Source organism: Pseudonaja textilis, chromosome 8 (assembly GCF_049901715.1).
Source record: "Pseudonaja textilis isolate UNSWEBS1 chromosome 8, rPseTex1.2, whole genome shotgun sequence".
NCBI classification, from domain to species: domain Eukaryota; kingdom Metazoa; phylum Chordata; class Lepidosauria; order Squamata; family Elapidae; genus Pseudonaja; species Pseudonaja textilis.
The window spans coordinates 19077847-19096807 of NC_141997.1; the positions used below are offsets into that span (position 1 = coordinate 19077847).

The 18961-nt window shown below is 36.6% G+C and overlaps 1 protein-coding gene across 1 annotated transcript in view; it reads left to right on the top strand.

Annotated features, from left to right (window-relative positions):
* The window catches only part of ATP10A (ATPase phospholipid transporting 10A (putative)), a 140271-nt gene that overhangs the window by 72390 nt on the left and 48920 nt on the right, over positions 1–18961 (top strand). The window contains exons 3-6 of the mRNA XM_026707529.2: positions 10922–11007; positions 14457–14563; positions 14667–14798; positions 16221–16354. Coding sequence (XP_026563314.2) covers positions 10922–11007; positions 14457–14563; positions 14667–14798; positions 16221–16354 — 459 coding nt within the window. The remainder of the gene's footprint in view (positions 1–10921; positions 11008–14456; positions 14564–14666; positions 14799–16220; positions 16355–18961) is intronic.

Genomic DNA, 18961 nt, shown 5'->3' on the forward strand with positions numbered 1-18961 from the left:
CTGTCATAAGTATGAGTCAGTTTCCAAGCATCTAAATTTTGATCATGTGATCATAGGAATGCTACAATGGTCATAAGTGTGAAAAACGGTCATAAGTCACTTTTTTTGGTGCTGTTGTAACTTTGAATGGTCACTAAACGAGCTGTTGTAAGTTGGGAACTACCTGTATTGAAGGCAACCATAGGGGCTAGAAAGCTATACATTATTTATTGTTTATTTTTAGTGGAACTTTACCACATATCCAATCTGAATTATAAAACCATAGACGTGTAGGTTCCATCTTCTTTTCCTTTCTTAGCATTTCCAATATCTGTCATACACAATTGTGAGACATTAAATATAGTGGCTCTGAGGTTTAGGGAAGAGAAGTAATATAGCAGTAATCCTTCCAGTCTGAATCCTAAACCTAGGAACTATATTTGCTTGATGGAGCAGGCCAATTTTGTAAACTACAGTGTCAAGTTGACTTATTTCAACTAGTCATAGTTACATTTGATCCAATTCTCCAGCGCATATGTATTGAACCATTTTCTGGAGTGATTATCTATATCAATGAACTGTGTTCTGAGTTCAGCTTGTTCATATCCCATTTCTGAAAACATCAGTACTAAAACTTCCTATTAAATATTTTAATGGCAGTATTAGAAAATCCAGAATATTTCATTTATTATTATAGCCATGAAAGGAACTTTCTATTACTTTTGCAGTGTGAGACTTCTTAAGAAGATGGCCTTTTGCCTTGTGATTGGAGAATCCTGGATACAGAAGGATTTCTAAGGCTCAAAATAATAGAATTCTGTCTTTTTGATGCCTTCTTTTTGTACTTTCTTAACAAAGGGGAAATCTTTAATTACAGAAGAATCCTGTAATGCTAAGAAACATCAAAACAAAGAGTGAAATGATTTATTTGCTAAGTGTGAGGATATTTTTATGCAATAATCTTTTCCTCATATACTCTAGAACAGGATATAGCTAGAAAAGATGCTCCCTAGTTAGGCTTCACAAACATTGTTACAGCATTGTAACTCTAACGCCGGTTGTGTCCACTTAGCACAAGCAGCATGATGAAGTAAAAAATCCAGAAGCTTAATAAGGATATTTGGGGGGGAAGGGTAGGTATTTTTGTTTGTTTGTTTTTTGCTCTTCTAAAAAATGATGGTGATACTTTTATTTTTATATACTGCAGAGAACTGAGGGTATAAATATTTTCCACCAGTCTCAGTTAAAGTTTTCAAAACACTATAAATCATTCTTATGATACTTGACTGGAGCAAGTAAAGAATCGACCAACCTTGCTGTTCTTTGCAGCATGGCTGACAAAATATTTCCAGTTCGTCGAAGACATTCCATGAGCAATTACTGTGGGTGGGGTGGCCAGAAAGCCTGCCAAATTTCCAAAAAAACACACTGGTTCTTCTTTCATGAGCCCTCCTCTCAGAGAAATTTAGAAATATTTACTGCAAATTGAGCACAAGGGGAGTAGATCATGTGTAGAGGGCATCTCGGGTGACAAAGAAGGTACACCAACCTCTCCCCTTCTATTGGAATGTTTTTTGTGTGAAGAAGCCAAATTGTGTGGTATGTTAAAAACATGAATGTTTGAGCCAAAGCATTAATGCCAACACCTGATCGTATGATTAGTGAGTGATCCTACACAGGAAAAAAAAAATGAATTACTAAAAAAGAAGAAGGAAAAAGCAGTCTCCGAGTTGCATAATTTAAGGCTTTGCATTTATGTCTGTACAAATACACATTAGGAAATAATTACATATCATGTGAGAGATTTTTCAACTGATGGTTACATAAGAGTAATTGTTGAAAGTCAGTTCTTTCAAAAATGAAATAGTTTACTTTACCCAAAAGGCGGGGAGGGGGGGTAATCATTGGACATATGTTCACTTATCTCATGAAGTTCCATTTACTGGTTTCTTTACTGGTTTCCTCCTCCTTTTCCCTTCGAGTAGGATTGAGAGCTACCGAAGCATAACTTTTGGCATGGCTGCCTTGGTTCATCTGTTACTTCTCAGAGACAGCTGCAGTAATGGAATTAGTTCAGCATGTTGGATTTTTAACATATTAGTCAGGAGTGCTTTTTCCAGCATAAAATCAATTGTGTCCAGCAGATCCTGGAATTCTTATTACTTGTTTGAATACATTGCCAAGAAAGAAATTCTGGCCAATTCCACGCATTTATTGCTGTCTTTTGGAGCCAAACAATGAACTTAGATTAGCCTTCTCAAACCTGATGCCTTGTGGGTTGAAAATTCTGGAACTTGTAATCAAAAAAAGATGTGTCAAGAAGCAGCACTGGGAATAATAATCTAGAATTATTTTTTCAGGACAAGGTTATATTTTCCTGGACCCATGATCTTTCTTTTGTGTTATGATGCAAGTATTGAAGTTAAAGGTAATAATCGTCAGGCTTCACACCAAAACCTAGCTGTAAAGCTCAGCTGTCAAGCATTTTATCTTTTATTTGTATTCATTTATTTATTCAATTTGTACACTGTTTGATTTCTCTTAGGTGGGGATGAGCTTACCTGTCAGAAAATTTTCGGGTGGCATACATTTTTTATTGCAGACAAAAAAGTGACTCCACACATGTATTTTGCAATTCAAAGAATTACGTAAATGTATCATGCATTTCACTTTAGAACAGGGGTGCCAAACTCATGTTATCATGGCGGCATCATGTGACAATTTCGGCACTTTTTTCCTCTTCCCTAAACTGGGTATGGCCATGGCCAACCTGAGATGCTCCTGGCCTGTGGGCCACGAGTTTGACAGCCCTGCTTTAGAGGTTGTCAGGAAACTTCAGTTTCACCCTCCTGTTGTTTCCTTGTTTGATCTTTTTTTCTTAATTTTTTTAACTATACCATCATCTGATCCCATGTGCCACCTTTTTTGAAATATTAGTTCGTAGGATCCAACCCTTAGAAACCATCTTCTCCACTTTGGGTGTTTTAAGAAGCAGCTGTCAGTTCCCTGCAAAGTAGGGTGATATCTGCTTTCTTTACCAGATAAGTTAGTGTTGTGTGCCCCCAAACTGTAGAGTGTCTGAAGTCGAACTGGTCTCTTGAAAAGTAGGTGAGTAGGAGGAGGAGCCAGGAACCTTTGGAAATATATTGTCATTGTGACCTATTTTCTGATGACCCAGGTTTTTAGTTTAATTTTGGGTCTCTGGCCATAGATAAATAAAATAGAGGTATTTCTTGACTTATAACAGTTCATTTAGTGACCATTTGAAGTGACTTATGGCCGTTTTTCTTATGGCTTATGACTATTGCAGCATCCCTATGGTCACATGATTTACATTTGGATGCTTGAGAACTGGTTCATATTCATGATAGTTGCAGTATCCCAGGGTCATGTGATCATCTTTTATGACCTTTTAACAAGCAAAGTCAATGAGGAATCCAGATTCACTTATCAACTGTGTTACTAATTTAACAACTGCAGGGATTCACTTAACTGGCAAGAAAAGTCGTAAAATGGGAATATAATTCACTTAACAAATTTTGTCGCTTAGCAGCATAAATTCTGGACTCAAGTGTGATCATAAGTCAAGGACTGCCTTATATCACATCTCAAAAAGTCTGTCATTTGAGTTGATAGGCAGATAAATATGTGATGGAAGAAAGGAAAAAGATACTAAATCATTTCATAATAATTATTTGTTTGAAGTGGTGGCTGTAAACCTGATATTCTTTTATTCTCTTAGTCTTGGCCACCTTTTCTTTAGTAAACACTTATAAACATTCCTTCAGTTAATGAACAAGATCATTGAGTGAGTAAACTTTTGTTTGATAATCTGTGATAGCAAATCAAAAACATAGAAGCAATTTGATCTCCATGAGCTTATCTTCATGCTTGCAGAGCAGTGGCAAAAAGCCCTTGTTTGTGCCTTTGTTCACTCACTGATAAGTAAGAATTTCCATCAACAGTGTCCGAGTCTGTAACTGAATGGCATGCTGCAGCTTTTTCCTTTCACAAAGGAGAACATCAAATTTCTGTGGTTGGGGATGGATTGGAAATGATTTTGGCAATTGAATTTGCTCATTTGGAAATAGCTGGTTGAAGTGTTCTAGAGCAAGGGTGTCAAACTTGCAACAACACAGTGTTGTCACGTGACATATCACAACTTTCCCCCCCCCTTCGTTAAACGGGGGTTGGGCGTGGTGCAAGACGCATCCACCCCATAGGCCATGAGTTTGACACCTCTGTCAAACTAGCCAGACCTGGAGAAAGTGTTGCTTTTGTTGCAAATAACTAAATAAATGACAATTATAGATTTCTTTTTTTCAAAAGAAAAGTACATTCTGTTATGCTGCTATGTGAAATGGTAAAATTCCTGATCGTTTCCTGCCTCTCTGCGTATCAAACTAATATATGTAAAAGATACATATTCTTGGTCAGCATTTGTTCCTGGGTGAAAGAAAATTTGTTCATAAATTTACAATTGGTGCAGAATTTAATATAGCTACTCTGAGCTGAGATCAACCTCGGTTTGCTGAGTTCAGCAGCTACATAGTGTTCTGTTTGATTAGCCTGCTGTTTAGCAGATGATTTCTTCCTAAACATTTGTCAAAGCTTTAAAGACATTACATTTTTGTTCCTTAAAAATCTACTAAATGAGAAGAAATAATGCAACCACTAATGTTATGTCTTGTCCTATCTTTTGATAGGGATAAAACCTTTATAAAATTATAAATTGTAAATTTGGAAGCTATCCAAAATGTCATGCACTCTATCTTCCAACTCTGGATCTGCAGTGTCCAGTAATTGTAGGATAGCCATTCATTTACTAATTCAGATGGAGTCTTTAGCCAAAATCTGTTTCCCTACATACTCCCTACTATCTTCTTTCCCACTTGGCTTAAAACAGTCAGCATTAGGAAAACACAGACTAACTTTCTCCTATGGAGATAAGACAAAGATGCACCATATGTCTGTGCCCTGGAATTTTTATGGTAGACAGATAATGAATTCTGCTATGATTGGATAGACAATATAGATGCAAGACAGTATTAAATCATACACAATTATTCAAAATTCCTCTAATACATACAATTTCTAGGTAGTTCAGGGTCAAATCTTTAGCTACCATTACAGTTTCTAAAATGGGGAAAGAAAGAACGAAAGAAAGAGAGAGAGAGAGAGAAAGAAAGAAAGAAAGAAAGAAAGAAAGAAAGAAAGAAAGAAAGAAAGAAAGAAAGAAAGAAAGAAAGAAAGAAAGAAAGAAAGCCTTTTAAAGTATTGCACACAAAATAATGTAAGGAACTGCTTTGTTGCTGATTTGGTCAGTTTTATGTTGAGTATTTCCAGAGTGGAGTGGATTTCCAAAAAAAATTTTAAATGCTGGTTGGACTCACAATGGATTGATCACAGATACAGTGTATTTTCCCATTGTCATTTAACTGTTTGCCTAGCTCCAAAGGATTGTAATTACCAATTTGGACAGAACATTACAAGACTCTTTTACAATTTATTTTGATCTTCTAAAATCTTACTTGATAGTACAAAATAATGTTCATGCAACTATGAACTCATGTTAGTTCCCATATTGCGAAGAGCCACAGAGATGACCTTGGATAACTTATGCAGTCAAAACATTTTTAAGTCAAGGAAATGAAAAAAGTATTTTAAAAAAACCCTCAAATTTACTCTTAAGTCTCTGGGGTATAAGAGGCAGAGAAGGGAAAATACAATCAGGTTTACAAGATTCTGCTACTTTAGCCTACATCAATAAAGTAGAATTTTAGCATCCTTGTGGCATGAGCTCACTGAGAGGTTAAAAGGCTAACAGCCACAATCTTAATGATTCTTTTGGACAGGAGTGTGTAACTATGGCCCCTTTATGACTTGTGGACTTCAACTCTTAGAATTCCTGAGCCAGCCATGGTGGCTCAGAAATTCTGGGAGTTGAAGTCCACAAGTCATAAATGGGCTATGGCTCTCTACCTCTGCTTTAGGAGACAACAACTAGTTGTAACATGATATGAAAGAAAAATATGTGAGACAAGCTTAAAAAAATCGAAGACAGTGAATCCACTGATTTAGCTCTTTTCACAAGAAATAGATTTACTAGATGTTTTGATGGTATTTTTGTGCTGTACCAAAGTTAGAAATTAATTCCAGCTGGTAAGAATAAGGAAAAAAAACTCCTCTTGTTTGGAACCAAAAGGAGAGCAAAGTCAGAGTAAGATAGACTTTTCTAAAGAAACATTTCATAAAAGGCAACTAGCTATTACTTAAGTAAAAAATATATAGTTCTGAACTGGCAGGCCACAGATATAAAAATATCTAAGTTTCTCTTTTACATCAGCAAAGTGAGAAATTAATTTTACTGTTTATTTGTATCTGACCTTTATCATTTTTTACAAATAACTCAGGACACCAAACATATCCAGTACACCATCCTCCTATTTTTTTTCCACAGCAACAACTCTGTGAGTTGGGCTGGACTGAGAATAACTGGCCCAAAGTTATCCAACTGGTTTTCATGGCGAAGGCAAGACTAGAACCAGTCACCTCCCACTTTCTAGCCTGATGTATAGACAGTAATAGTGATGTAATACATATAGAATAGCACCCAGGAGGTGAAATTCAGAATATTCTGAATTTGTTCTGTACAAAGCGAGTGCAAAACAACTGCACATCGTAAGCATTTAAAATATACACCCACACACAAACTGATTTGCTGAAGATTCATAATTGGTGTTAGTATGTTGATATTTAAATCTCCATCTCTAAACAAAAGTGATATTTAGGCTCTTATGAAGGCATGCTAGTAAAGCCTGAAAATAGGAAGTAAATAGACATACAAGGCAAATCCCAGCTTGAGCCTAATTAGCTAGGGAATGAAGGATTTTAAATGTTAATTGGGAAAGAATCATTCTACAATATATGTATAACTTACAATATAGAATTAATGTATCTGAGTTAGCACAAAGCAGTTGGGAAGTACTAATTACGTTTTTCAGAAAGCTTCTGTTAGCGTTCTTTGAATTAATGGTGCATTGATATATCTGGTACCAGATTTCATTGCAGCTTTCTTTGAATTTAAATGTTTAGAAGCTATTTATTGTCAAATGTTGATATTTTCAGTCTTCCTCGTTGTTTTCTTTGACAGTCCAGTTTTAGTTTGAGTGTGATTTCAAACATGTCAAAACAAGACTTTTGTCAGAACAGGTAAAAAAAATTCACCTTTGAAAAAAAATTCAATACTGAGTCCTAGCTTCTATTATATCTATATCAAAATGTGTGTGTGTGTGTGTGTGTGTGTGTGTGTGTGTGTGTTCCAGCATAACTCTGGAACGCCTTGAGCAATTTCAACCAGGGGTGGGATTCAAATTTTTTAACAACTGGTTCTGTGGGCGTGGCTTAGTTGGTGGGCATGGCTTGGTGGTCATGTGACTGGCTGGGTGTGGCCAACTCAACATCACTCACATCGAGGCACGTATCTCCTCGCCTGGCCTCTCATGACTGTGTGGATGCTGCAACAGTCGTAACTGTGAAAAACAGTCATAAGTCACTTTTTTCAGTGCCATTGTAACTTTGAATGGTCACTCCACACAAGCAAAGTACCAGCAAAGGAGGGGGAAAAAACTCCAGAGACATTCTGAGACAGGAAGTCTAGTCCTACCAAGAACGTACTAAGGGTTAACAGAGAGGCAGTTTCTGTGAGCAACACCAGAATATTTCCTTCCTGCCTTCCTTACAGGATTAGGCCAGTAATTTCTTCTAACAACTGGTTCTCCAAACTGCTTAGAATGTTAACAACCGGTTCTAGCGAATAGGTGCGAACTGGTAGAATCCCACCCCTGATTTCAACCAAACATGGTACACAGAGTACTTACTCTCTGGAAAAAAATACTGTGGGGGTAAGACCTAACACCTTTCATGATGTGTGTGTGCCTTAAAATGGCTTCTACTGTACAGCACAGTGGAGTTGCCATAATAACAGCGTCACAGTACTCCACAAGGGGGCTCCCTCTAGTAAGGGTGATTGGTTCTTACAAAAAACAAGGGGGCTCCCTATGGTAAGGGGCCCTCAGCTTCAAGCAAAGAGGGCAAGTTATCAGGAGAGGTGCCTGCTAATGCAGATAATCACCTCAAAGGCTGTTCACTGTATAATTTTTGCAAGGCTGTTGACCAGAGCAATTAGGTCTCTAATTCTTACCGTAGTAGTTGAGGTAACAGGCCCAGGCATAAGATGCCTTCAAGGAAACATCAGGTGATTGGCCAAGTGCAATCAAAGGCACACACACGTCATGAGAGGTGTTAGGTCTTACCCCCACAGTATTATTATAATGGAACACCAGCGTAGACAAGAAACTCTCAAGGAGAGGAATAGAAGACTTGTGACACTACGCGAGAGAGCTACTACATCTAAAGCTTCAGAGACAGTAAAACAGTGTGAGTCCTGACTACAGTATAAGAGAGATAGAGCTGCTACATTTAGACATTCAGAGACAGTACAACACCGTGAGACCTGTGTACACTATAGGAGAGATAGAGCTGTTTCATCTGCTGCTTCTTTTATAATACTTATACTTAAAAGTATAAGTACTTAAAAGTACTTATACTTTTAAAACCCTGTAACTAAAGTTACTTTGATTTGACGCTATAGATATAATTCATTCCTTTTCCTGTCTAATACAGGATTGGGACAAATACATACCCGGGCAACACCGGATTATCAGCTAGTAATGTATAAAATGGCTGCATGTGGTGTCCTACTAGTGTACTTTGTGGGAAAATATAAATTATTTATGTGTTTATTAGAATTGTATACTTCCTCGGTGTAAAAGGCAAGATGGTTTACTACTGGGCCCCCTTCCCTGGGATCTCATGTTGCAAGATGTCTTAGCAAGTCAGTACTGGATGTTGAATAAATGTTTACCTCTAATGCAACTATCCTAGGAAAGGCAATGAACTTTATAGATAATACTAAACAAACTCCATTCCCAAGATATTTAGGAGTTTTACTCTGCTTTTTACATAGCTTGCTTTTCATGGAAAAGCATGGGAAAACAACAGTGCTGGCTCTGACTGCAGGCCTGTCCAATCTAGCAATTTGTCTGCAGGAGGCTGACAAACAGACCTTGTCAATAAAAGATGTCAACCTAATATGTTGGAAATCCAGAAAGGCCGTTTTGAGTTATTAAGCTAACATTGTTCCTTGGTCAATTACTATCTTTCATTCAGCCTGACCCACCCAGCACACCCTGGTTGTGTTATGCGTATACATTGTGTCTCCTGTGCATTCTGCCTTGAACTCCAGAATATATTGAAATACCACAATAATAATTAGAGGCAGTAATAACAGTAGTATTGTACCAATGACAGTAAAGCTATTGTGGCTAATATTGTTGCTAAGGAACTTTTTTTCCCAAGCTGTTTGTATCTCCACTTCTTTTGGGTAATAATGGGACACAAGAAGGTGAATTTTTACCTGATCCAAGAGGGTGGAACCAAGAAAAAAGAATTGTGCATGACTGATCAATAATCAGATATTGTGAGACTGTTTATTTTTGAGTATTTTAAATTTTGTTTAAATGTGTATATTTATATGGAAAGAGAGGTGAATGTTTTAAATTAATAGCCATTTTATTGCAGCTAATATTATCTGATATGTTTTTATTTTTTGGTAATCCAGTTAAGAGGCTACGCATCTTTTAACTATAAGGGTACAAGGAAAATATTTACAGTTCAAAATCCTGCGAATTCAGTGGGGGTGAGCTGTGCTGTTATAGGTTGATTAAATGCCTTTGATATTACATTGTTGTTTAGTTACCTTGGGCTGCCTGTATATATTGCAATTCATGTAGTATCTGAACCTCTAGAAGTATTAGTGAAGCAGGCCTGCCCTTTCTCAATTGCCTTTTGTTCGATCAGTAGAAAAGCCACTTCAAATGCAACTTTCTTTTGGGGGGTTTGTGCACAGGTTTGCCTCCTGAGTGAAGGGAGGGGCAGAGTTATTAGTGAATTGAACGCCATCCTCAGCCAATTCATCTTGCTAACTGTAGAATAAATTATCTAGTCCCAAGTTTATTACTAATTAATTAATCTTTTTTGAGCAGTCGAAGTATAAAGCAGGATCCTTTTCTTAAATTTCCCCCTGATAAACCCGATTTTTTAAAAATTCCATATTTTTATTTGGTTGGAAAGATAAGGCAGGAGCAGAAATTAATACTGGAATACTATTGCCTGCATTTTTCCCTCTTAATTATTGTACTTTTTTTGCTGATTATGATATCTTTTTGGTCTGTTGCCATGAAGTTAATAAATAAATACATAAATGAAATCACCATTCTGGAAGTACAGACAATGCATATCTACAAACTATTTTCTGAGTCTCAAATAAGCCTACAGCATCTGCTCTAGAATAACTCATCTTCCTTAGCCACCACTACCATATTAAAAAGCACCCAGTCTGAGTGTAGCAAAGAGACTACAGATAAGGTTCTCATATTCTTTCAAGCTCCCAGCGATATAAGTGGATACCGGAGGTGGTATTCAGCGGGTTCTGGCCAGTTCTGGAGCACCGGTAGCAGAAATTTTGAGTAGTTCGGAGAACCAGCTGGGTCTTCTTTTGTTGCCTGCGGGGGAGAATGGAGTGGAAAGCAGGTTAGTGGGGTGGGGTGGGAATGGAGATTTTACAGAATCCTTACCACCATGCCCACCAAACCACACCACGCCACACGCACCAACCACAGAACCAGTAGTAAAAAAATTTGAATCCCACCACTGGTGGATACCTAAGTAGACATTACTTATTGTGGGGGAAGACTTGGGAATTTCAACTGGGCCCCACAGTAGGACAAATAGAGAAATAGATTCCTCAAACAAGCAATCACACTTGTCATCTGTGGGTGACATTGACATATAAAATAATCCTTTATGTTATTTATTGCAGGACTCTGAATTTGATCCCATGAAATTTACCAGCACCATTGAATGTGAAGAACCCAACAATGATATACGTAGGTTTCGAGGCTTCATGTGAGTATAATTTACGATTTCATCTGTAGTTTTGATTTACTTAAGGTGGAATTGCCCTACTATAACACAGTGTTGGATATTTTTTTAAATATCTACTAAAGCCTATTTGCTAATTTAAATGAAAATACTTAAATTTTTACACACACACCCAATTATAATGTATCTTGGTGTTTCATTGCTGGGAAAGGATGCAAATAATAATATATAATAATAGAGTTGGAGGTCTTCTAGTACAACCCCCTTCTTAGGCAGGAAATCCTATACAATTTCAGGCAAGTAGTTGCCCAATCTCTTCTTAAAGACTTCCAGTGTTTGGGGTACCCACAATTTCTGCAGGCAAGTTCTTCCAGTGATTAATTGTTCTGTCGTGACATTTCTTCTTAGTGTTAGGTTGCTTCTCTCCTTGATTGGTTTCCATCCATGGTTTCTTATCTTGCCTTCTGGTGCTTTGGAGCCTCCCCTTCTTCTTTGTGGCAGCCCCTTAGATATTGGAACACTGCTATTATGAGTGGTAACAGTGACATAATGACTTAATATTAGTTCAATGAATCTTTTTAAATATCTGTAAATATCTGAAGGACAGTTGTAGGATTTGGGTTTGGCTTATCTAGAGAAAAGAACTGGAGTGACATGATCACAACATTCCAGTATTTAAAGGGCTGCCACAAAGAAGAGGGGGTCAACTTATTTTCCAAAGCAGCAGAAGGCAGGACAAGAAGCAATAGATAGGAACTAATCAAGGAGAGAAGCAATCTGGACTTGTAAGAAGAAACGTCCTAACACTGAGGACAATTAACCAGTGGAACAGCTTGCCTTCAGAAGTTATGGTTGCTTCACAGGGATGGGATTCTACCAGTTCGCACCTATTCACTAGAACCGGTTGTTAACATTCTAAGCAGTTTGGAGAACCGGTTGTTAGAAGAAATTACTGGCCCAATCCTGTAAGGAAGGCAGGAAGGAAATATTCTGGTGTTGCTTACAGAAACTGCCTCTCCGTTAACCCTTATTACATTCTTGGCAGGACTAGACTTCCTGTCTCTGGAACTTCTCTGGAGTTTTTTTTCCCCTCCTTTGCTGGTACTTTGCTTGTGTGGGTGACCATTCAAAATTACAATGGCACTGAAAAAAGTGACATGACCATTTTTCACACTTATGACTTTTGCAGCATCCCCACAGTCACGAGAGGCCAGGCGAGGAGATGCATGCCTCGATGTGAGTGATGTTGAGTTGGCCACACCAAGCCATGCCCACCAACTAAGCCATGCCCACAGAACCAGTTGTTAAAAAATTTGAATCTGGTGCTTCATCACTGGAGTCACTTGTCTGAAATAGTATAGGATTTCCTGCTTGAGCAAGGAGTTCCAGCTCTTATTCTGATTGACAATCAGTTTTCTATTTTAATGTCTCTTTTTTTCTCTTCGTTTTCTCATTCTCTTGCCTATATAACTTTCATGATTAAAAAAGCACATTCTGCAGACACAATGCTACAGTATCTGCCATCTCTGAACAAAAAGTATAGGGGCAAAATCCATCCTATGCCAGTCAAGCATTTAGGACATGGAGGTCACCACCAGCAGCCTTGTTTCTTCAGTTTCACAAGCTACCATGAGCTTTTAGGCAATGATTTAGGCTTCTGTAAACATTGTTTTGAGTGCTAAATTGTTCTGGTACTTATGAACTTTAAGGATTATTGAACCTTGCAATCATTATGTAAAATAAAAAGCCTTTAGCAGACCAATGTAAGAACTAGCCTGTAAGAGAATTGGGCCACAATCTTACCCCTTCTTTCTTTTTCTTACCTGCTGTACTATTATATTTTTATGATTGCAGCTTCTTGGGGGAAAGGGAAGACTTTATAAGTACATACATTATTATGGGGGAAAAGCAATAATAGATTTTTTTAAGCAGGAGTACATTGAATTCTTAAAAACTAAATGAATTATGAGCTGCTGCAATATGTGATGCATCATCAGTTTGGCTGTTGTTCCTGAGATGATGTCTCAATAAATAATGCCGACATCTCTAGCATCAGAGTGGCTTTCTATCATTTTCCTGGATCCATATGATTGTCAGAAAACTATTGCCCTCTTTCGGGTTACTTTGTTCTAAGCTATATTCTCTGGCCTCGTATCGCTCCCAAAAGGTCCCCTCTAAAGGTCTTCACCCAATTTCAGCAGCAAAACACAGGTTTTCAGTGGTTCACATTTTGCTGGTTTCCCAAAAGGAACTATGAAAATGTCCTCACAAAACCTCAGCAAAAGATCATCCCTATCTGTTGAAATGAAGTCAGTGCTTCTCTAGCTATGCTGTTGGCTCCCAAACTCTTCTATAGCTAGCCAATATTCTATAAATGTTGGTTTTGATTTTGTTAACAATACACACTTTGATATGATTCAGGACTTCCATCTAGCACAGCAATTCTTAGCCACAAAAGCAGTCACATCTCTTTATATTTTCGGATTCATACAGAAGTCTCAAAAAGGCACTCTGTTTTAGTGAACAGAGAAGAAGAACTGCAGCCCAACACGTCCTAATGTTTAGTTTGTCAGTCTTTACTTGCTTTCAGTCTTTACTTGTTAGGAGTTAACTCTTTACATTGCTTTGAGCTTTCTTTTATCTTTATCTTACAAGGTCCTTCAAATATTTAAATATTATTTAGAGCAATTCAAAAATAAATCATATTTCCTAATAATGTGTGAAATAGTGCGGTCATGGATACAATACAGGTAGTCCTTAACTTACAACTTTTTGTTTACTGACCATTTGAAGTTACAACATCAGTGAAAACATCAGTGACTTATGACCATTTTTCACAGCATTTCATAGCATTCCCATAGTCTGCGATTAAAATTTGGATGCTTAGCAACTGATTCGTATTTATGACAGTTGCAATGTCCTGGACTGATCTGATCACCTTTTGCAACCTTCTGACAAATAAAGTCAATGGGGAAGCCAGATTCACTTAACATTTTTTTTTTACTTAACAACAGCTGCAGTGATTCACTTAATAGCTGTTGCAGGAAAAGTTGTAAATTGGGGCAAAATTCACTTAACAACTGTCTCCCTTAACATAAAATTTGGGCTTAATTCTGGTTTGTAAGTCAAGGGACTACCTGTAGTACATAAAACTCTTAAATATGGTTTTTTTTCCTCTTGCATTTAAAAGTTTAAGCCAATTGTTCAATAAATTACTCAAATAATCTATTTGTTTCACAATTCTGAAAGAGAAAATATTGCACTGATGTTTTGTGAAATACCATGATATAATACTCTGAAATAAGTCTTCCATTACGGAAAGTCAGTGTGGCTAAATATAAAACTGTCAAATTCAGCCTTTCTAGCTTCCTATAAATTGCTTAAACTTAATATATCTTTCTCCCAATCTTTTTTAATTAATACACATTATTTATAAATAAATTATTATCTCCTTCCTTCTTCCTTTTTGGCAGTGTGCATAAGAATGGGAAAAAAGTTCCATTGTGTAAAGAAAATCTTTTGTTACGAGGATGCACTGTTAGAAATACAGAAGAAGTCTCTGGAATCGTGATCTATGCAGGTAAAGTATAGCTGTTATCTTTGTACTTATTATACATTTTCCCTCCCTTCATTTTTAATTCCATTTATATATTCTATCATGTAATCAAGTTGTTGTTTTTCAGGTCATGAGACAAAAGCCTTGTTAAATAACAGTGGACCACGTTACAAACGTAGTAAGCTTGAAAGGCAAATGAATTGTGATGTTCTTTGGTGTGTCCTCATACTTTTTGCAATGTGTTTGTTTACTGCTATTGGTAAGTTCATTTAACTTTTATTTATGGATCATCAAACACTGAGCTCAGAAAAATCAAAATGAAAATACAGATAAATAAATATTTTAAAACAATCTCTTTTGGCTTAATTAAATGCTGAAGGCCTACTTCTGATGGACTGAATTAAATGTCCCAGAGGGAAGACTTATTTCTTTCAGATATATATTTCATATTCTTAGCCACTTAGAAAGTGCTGAAAGTAATGTCTGATGTATTAAATAGCAACAGTACAATCCCAATCTTGTTATATTTTGTAAACCAACCAATCCTGCTTTGTAAAGCATAAATTCAAACATAACTACAAAGCAAAAGCAACAGAATGAAGGCAGAATTAGGATCAATTTCCTAATGTTGTTACAAACCTTTTAATGCATTCAGTTTTTTTCTGGTTTAGATTAAAATTTAAACTGAAAGAATTGCCAGATTTTTCTCTCTTGTCGTACATGTAAACAGTGCACTAATCCTACACATCATTCTCAGGAACTCCAATCATTCGAACACTACCAGAATAATTCAAATATAGAAACAACAGCCATACAAATTAAGCAGAATAATAATGGGTTTTCTCCTATTGCTCACAATATTATATTTAGCTTGTCACTGGATTTTAAAACATATGTTTCATCATTTCTCCCTCAAACACACTCACACGGATGCTTGTGCAACATGATATCAACTATGTAAGATCAATAATAATGTTCTTCTGACTCAGTGTTGTCTACACTAGCTACAGGCAGCAGGTTTTTGCATCCTTCAAGATTCTGTGAGCCTTGTACACACAAAGCATGTTTTATCTAACAATGATATAGTCTTTTCCTAAAAGAGAAAGTCATTACCCTCTCTAATAAGGAAACTATCTTATCAGGTAGTCCTCGATTTACAACAGTTCATTTAATGACAGGTCAAAGTTACAATGGCACTGCAAAATGTGACTTATGACCATTTTTCACAGTAACAACCTTTGTAGCATCCACCAATTGTGGTTATAAGTTGAAGACTACCTGTATTATATCAAAGCATCTAGTTTACAAGTGCTTACATCAGGTGTGTAAAATCTGGATCCATTGGCCATGACTGAATCTGTGGAGGTTGATGAAGGACACCAAATTATCTGAACTTGGTTAACACTGACTAGCTGTCTGAGTTTCAGAAAAGAGTCTTTCCTTTTATTATCTGATAATGTCAATGATAAAATATTTGGTCATCTGTATGCAAATCGTATGGTCGTCACTGAACCGTTATATTCCAAAGTGACTTTGCATGTATACTCCTAAAATAATCTAGTCTTACAAATTAGGAAAGATCATGAAGGTGTTGTCTCAGAAGACAGAAAACATATCTGTTAAATGTGTTTACTTTTCCATTGTTTAATCTGTGTTTTAATCTTTCCCTCCTCTCCTGCAGGGCATGGAATCTGGATCTGGCAGTATGATGACAAAAAGAAACCTGCCTTTGATGTCCCAGGACCTGATGGAAACTATTGGCCTCCAGCTCAAGCTGCGGTTTATTTATTTTTGACAATGATTATAGTGCTTCAGGTAACAATGGAGCATAATACTGAAATAACATAGATGTTTCTGCCAAACCATTTGTGATAAGTCATCAATTAAAAAAATAAGGAGAGGTATAATTAATGTGAATGAATAATGTTTCATTCTAACGTACACTTGCCTGGAATTAAGTAACACTGAACATTGTGAAGCTTATTTTTGGATAGAAAGTAATAGAATTGCTATTTAACATGTAGATATACTGATATATTCACATACTACTACATACTTCATAGAACTCAAATCAGTTGCCACTTAACAAAAACATTTATGGCATATGGGATTAAAGGAATAGTTTCTCCTACTAAATTTTAGCCCAGATCTTACTGCACAGAAAAATAATTCTCAGTCGTTGTGCTAGAAACATTAACCAACTTAATCAGCCCAATAGATAGCAGTTTGATTTAAATAGATTCATTACAATCATAAACACCAGAATAGTATGGTTGCTTTCAAGAAAAGATAAAATTATTTCTCATAAATACTATTCACAATATCTGAAGCTTATCTCTAAAATCCTTAAAAATCAGTTCACTACAAACTAGACCATATCAATTTTCCTTTACCAGCCTCAACCTATGGGGCAAGTGATAGTGAAAAACCTAAACTCACTATTGGAAACCTTAGTGTTAGGTCCTTGCAGGCCTCATAGCTCAATTGCAACCAAACTCTGACTATCTCTGTAGAAGGAAGATTGTAAAAGAACATGTGTTTGATTTCACATTCCCTGATCCGTAGAATAAATACATTATAATATAATAATACTCCTAAAGGGAGAATTTTTTACTTAGACCAATATAAGAATTCAGCAATATTTCCTTGCAAGTGTTTGAAAGGAGAAAGATGACAGTAAATCAGTTCTTTCAGATCTCTATGTAGGAATGGCTATGAGACCATTTTTGTAGGCCATGTCACTTTCATTGTTTGATATCTCTGCTGGCATTTTCAAGACCTAATATAAATACAGAGTGTGTTGGTTAAGGCATCAGGCTAGAAATCAAGAAATTGTGAATTCTAGTTCCCCTTTAGGCATAAAGTCAGCTGAGATCAGGCGTTCTCTCTCAGCCCTAACATGCAAATATGTTCTGGCAATTTAAGCAGACATAAAAATGAGATCCTTTGGCAGGCAGCTCTTTCAAGATACAGGATGTGGAGTGATTTGGGAGTTGTGGGCTGAAAATCTTGCAGAGAAGATTTTCAGCTCCTGAGCACAGCCTGAGTCCCAACTTCCCATTTTTTCTACCATCCTGAATCACCCCACACTTCTTACCTGAAAGTCTGTCTGTTTAATGACCCACAAGATTTGCTTAATAATTACAGCCTGAAATCTCAGGATTGCGGTCGTTAAGTGAAGCAGTGACATGATGTCTTGCTTAACAACTGCTCAGCGACCAAGATTCCAATCCCAATTGTGATCACAAGTCAAGAACTACCTATTTACAGTAGGTTAATGTAAAGTAATGCCCTGGAACTCTGTTGAAAGGAACCTTCGTTAAATTATTGCATTAGAGATAAATCTATGAACTGCAAAGGTAGAGTAACAATTTGGACTTTGCTATTTTTAGAGTATGTAGCAAGTAACCGGAATTCCATAAAGCAGCTAAGATAATATGTTTTATATAATATTCACTGATATTTGAGCAAAGATCAGACTACCATAAAAACAATAAAACAAAACAAAAAATAAGACAAATGTATCACAATCCACCTAGGAAAGTACACATTAATAAAATATGACCTAAATTTAAGTAAAAGACTCTTATGTTCTCCCAGGGAATCAAAACAAATGCTAAATAAAATCCACAATAATCTCTATAAAAATTGCAGTAGAGAAGTACACACTCTAGATAGTTTTAACCTTCCCGAAATCATAAGCATATATGCTCAGACACAGGAATGTTATTATACGTACCATTTAAAAGGTCTGAAAGTATTCCTGAATCAAAAAAAAATGCTTACAGTGAGGGTGGGGAGGTTTAATGTGCTTGAGTAGTTTTACTGGTTCCCATATATTCTTACCAAAGTGTATTATATGCTTCTGTATTAAGAAGCCAATTTCAGCTTCAGGTCTATGTCTTCTAGCCTGTGATAGATAATCCTTTTAGCCTGATCATAGCCAACAGAAATAAGATATTATTTGGCTAATCCGATGGGATTTAATTTATTGTCCCCTTATGAAGCCCACAATGAAAAATAGCCACCTGCTGGAGCCAATAGTGCCAGGCCCAATGGGGAAAATTTAATTTCATCCAGTACTGCATTAGGAAGGTCTGAACCCTCTTTATCCAAACGAAAGAAATCCTGCCTCAAGTCTGAGAACTGCCTTGGGGATGCTTTTAGAAGCAGAGTGGATGGAGCTGAGAAACTTAGGCTTTATGACCTCTTTAGGGTTTTCTTTTTAAAAAAATCTGTGGTATACAAAATCTGGTTTGGAGTTTTGGCCTCAAAAAATTTAACGGCCACAAGTTTTTTTTAAAAAAACCTATCCTCTAGTTTTAAAAAGAACTCTTCAGTTAGTCATTTAGATGCTGCTTGCTTGATGTATTTATAAAGACTTTTCCTAGATCTCGTGGCATAAAATATTGTTCTAAGGTA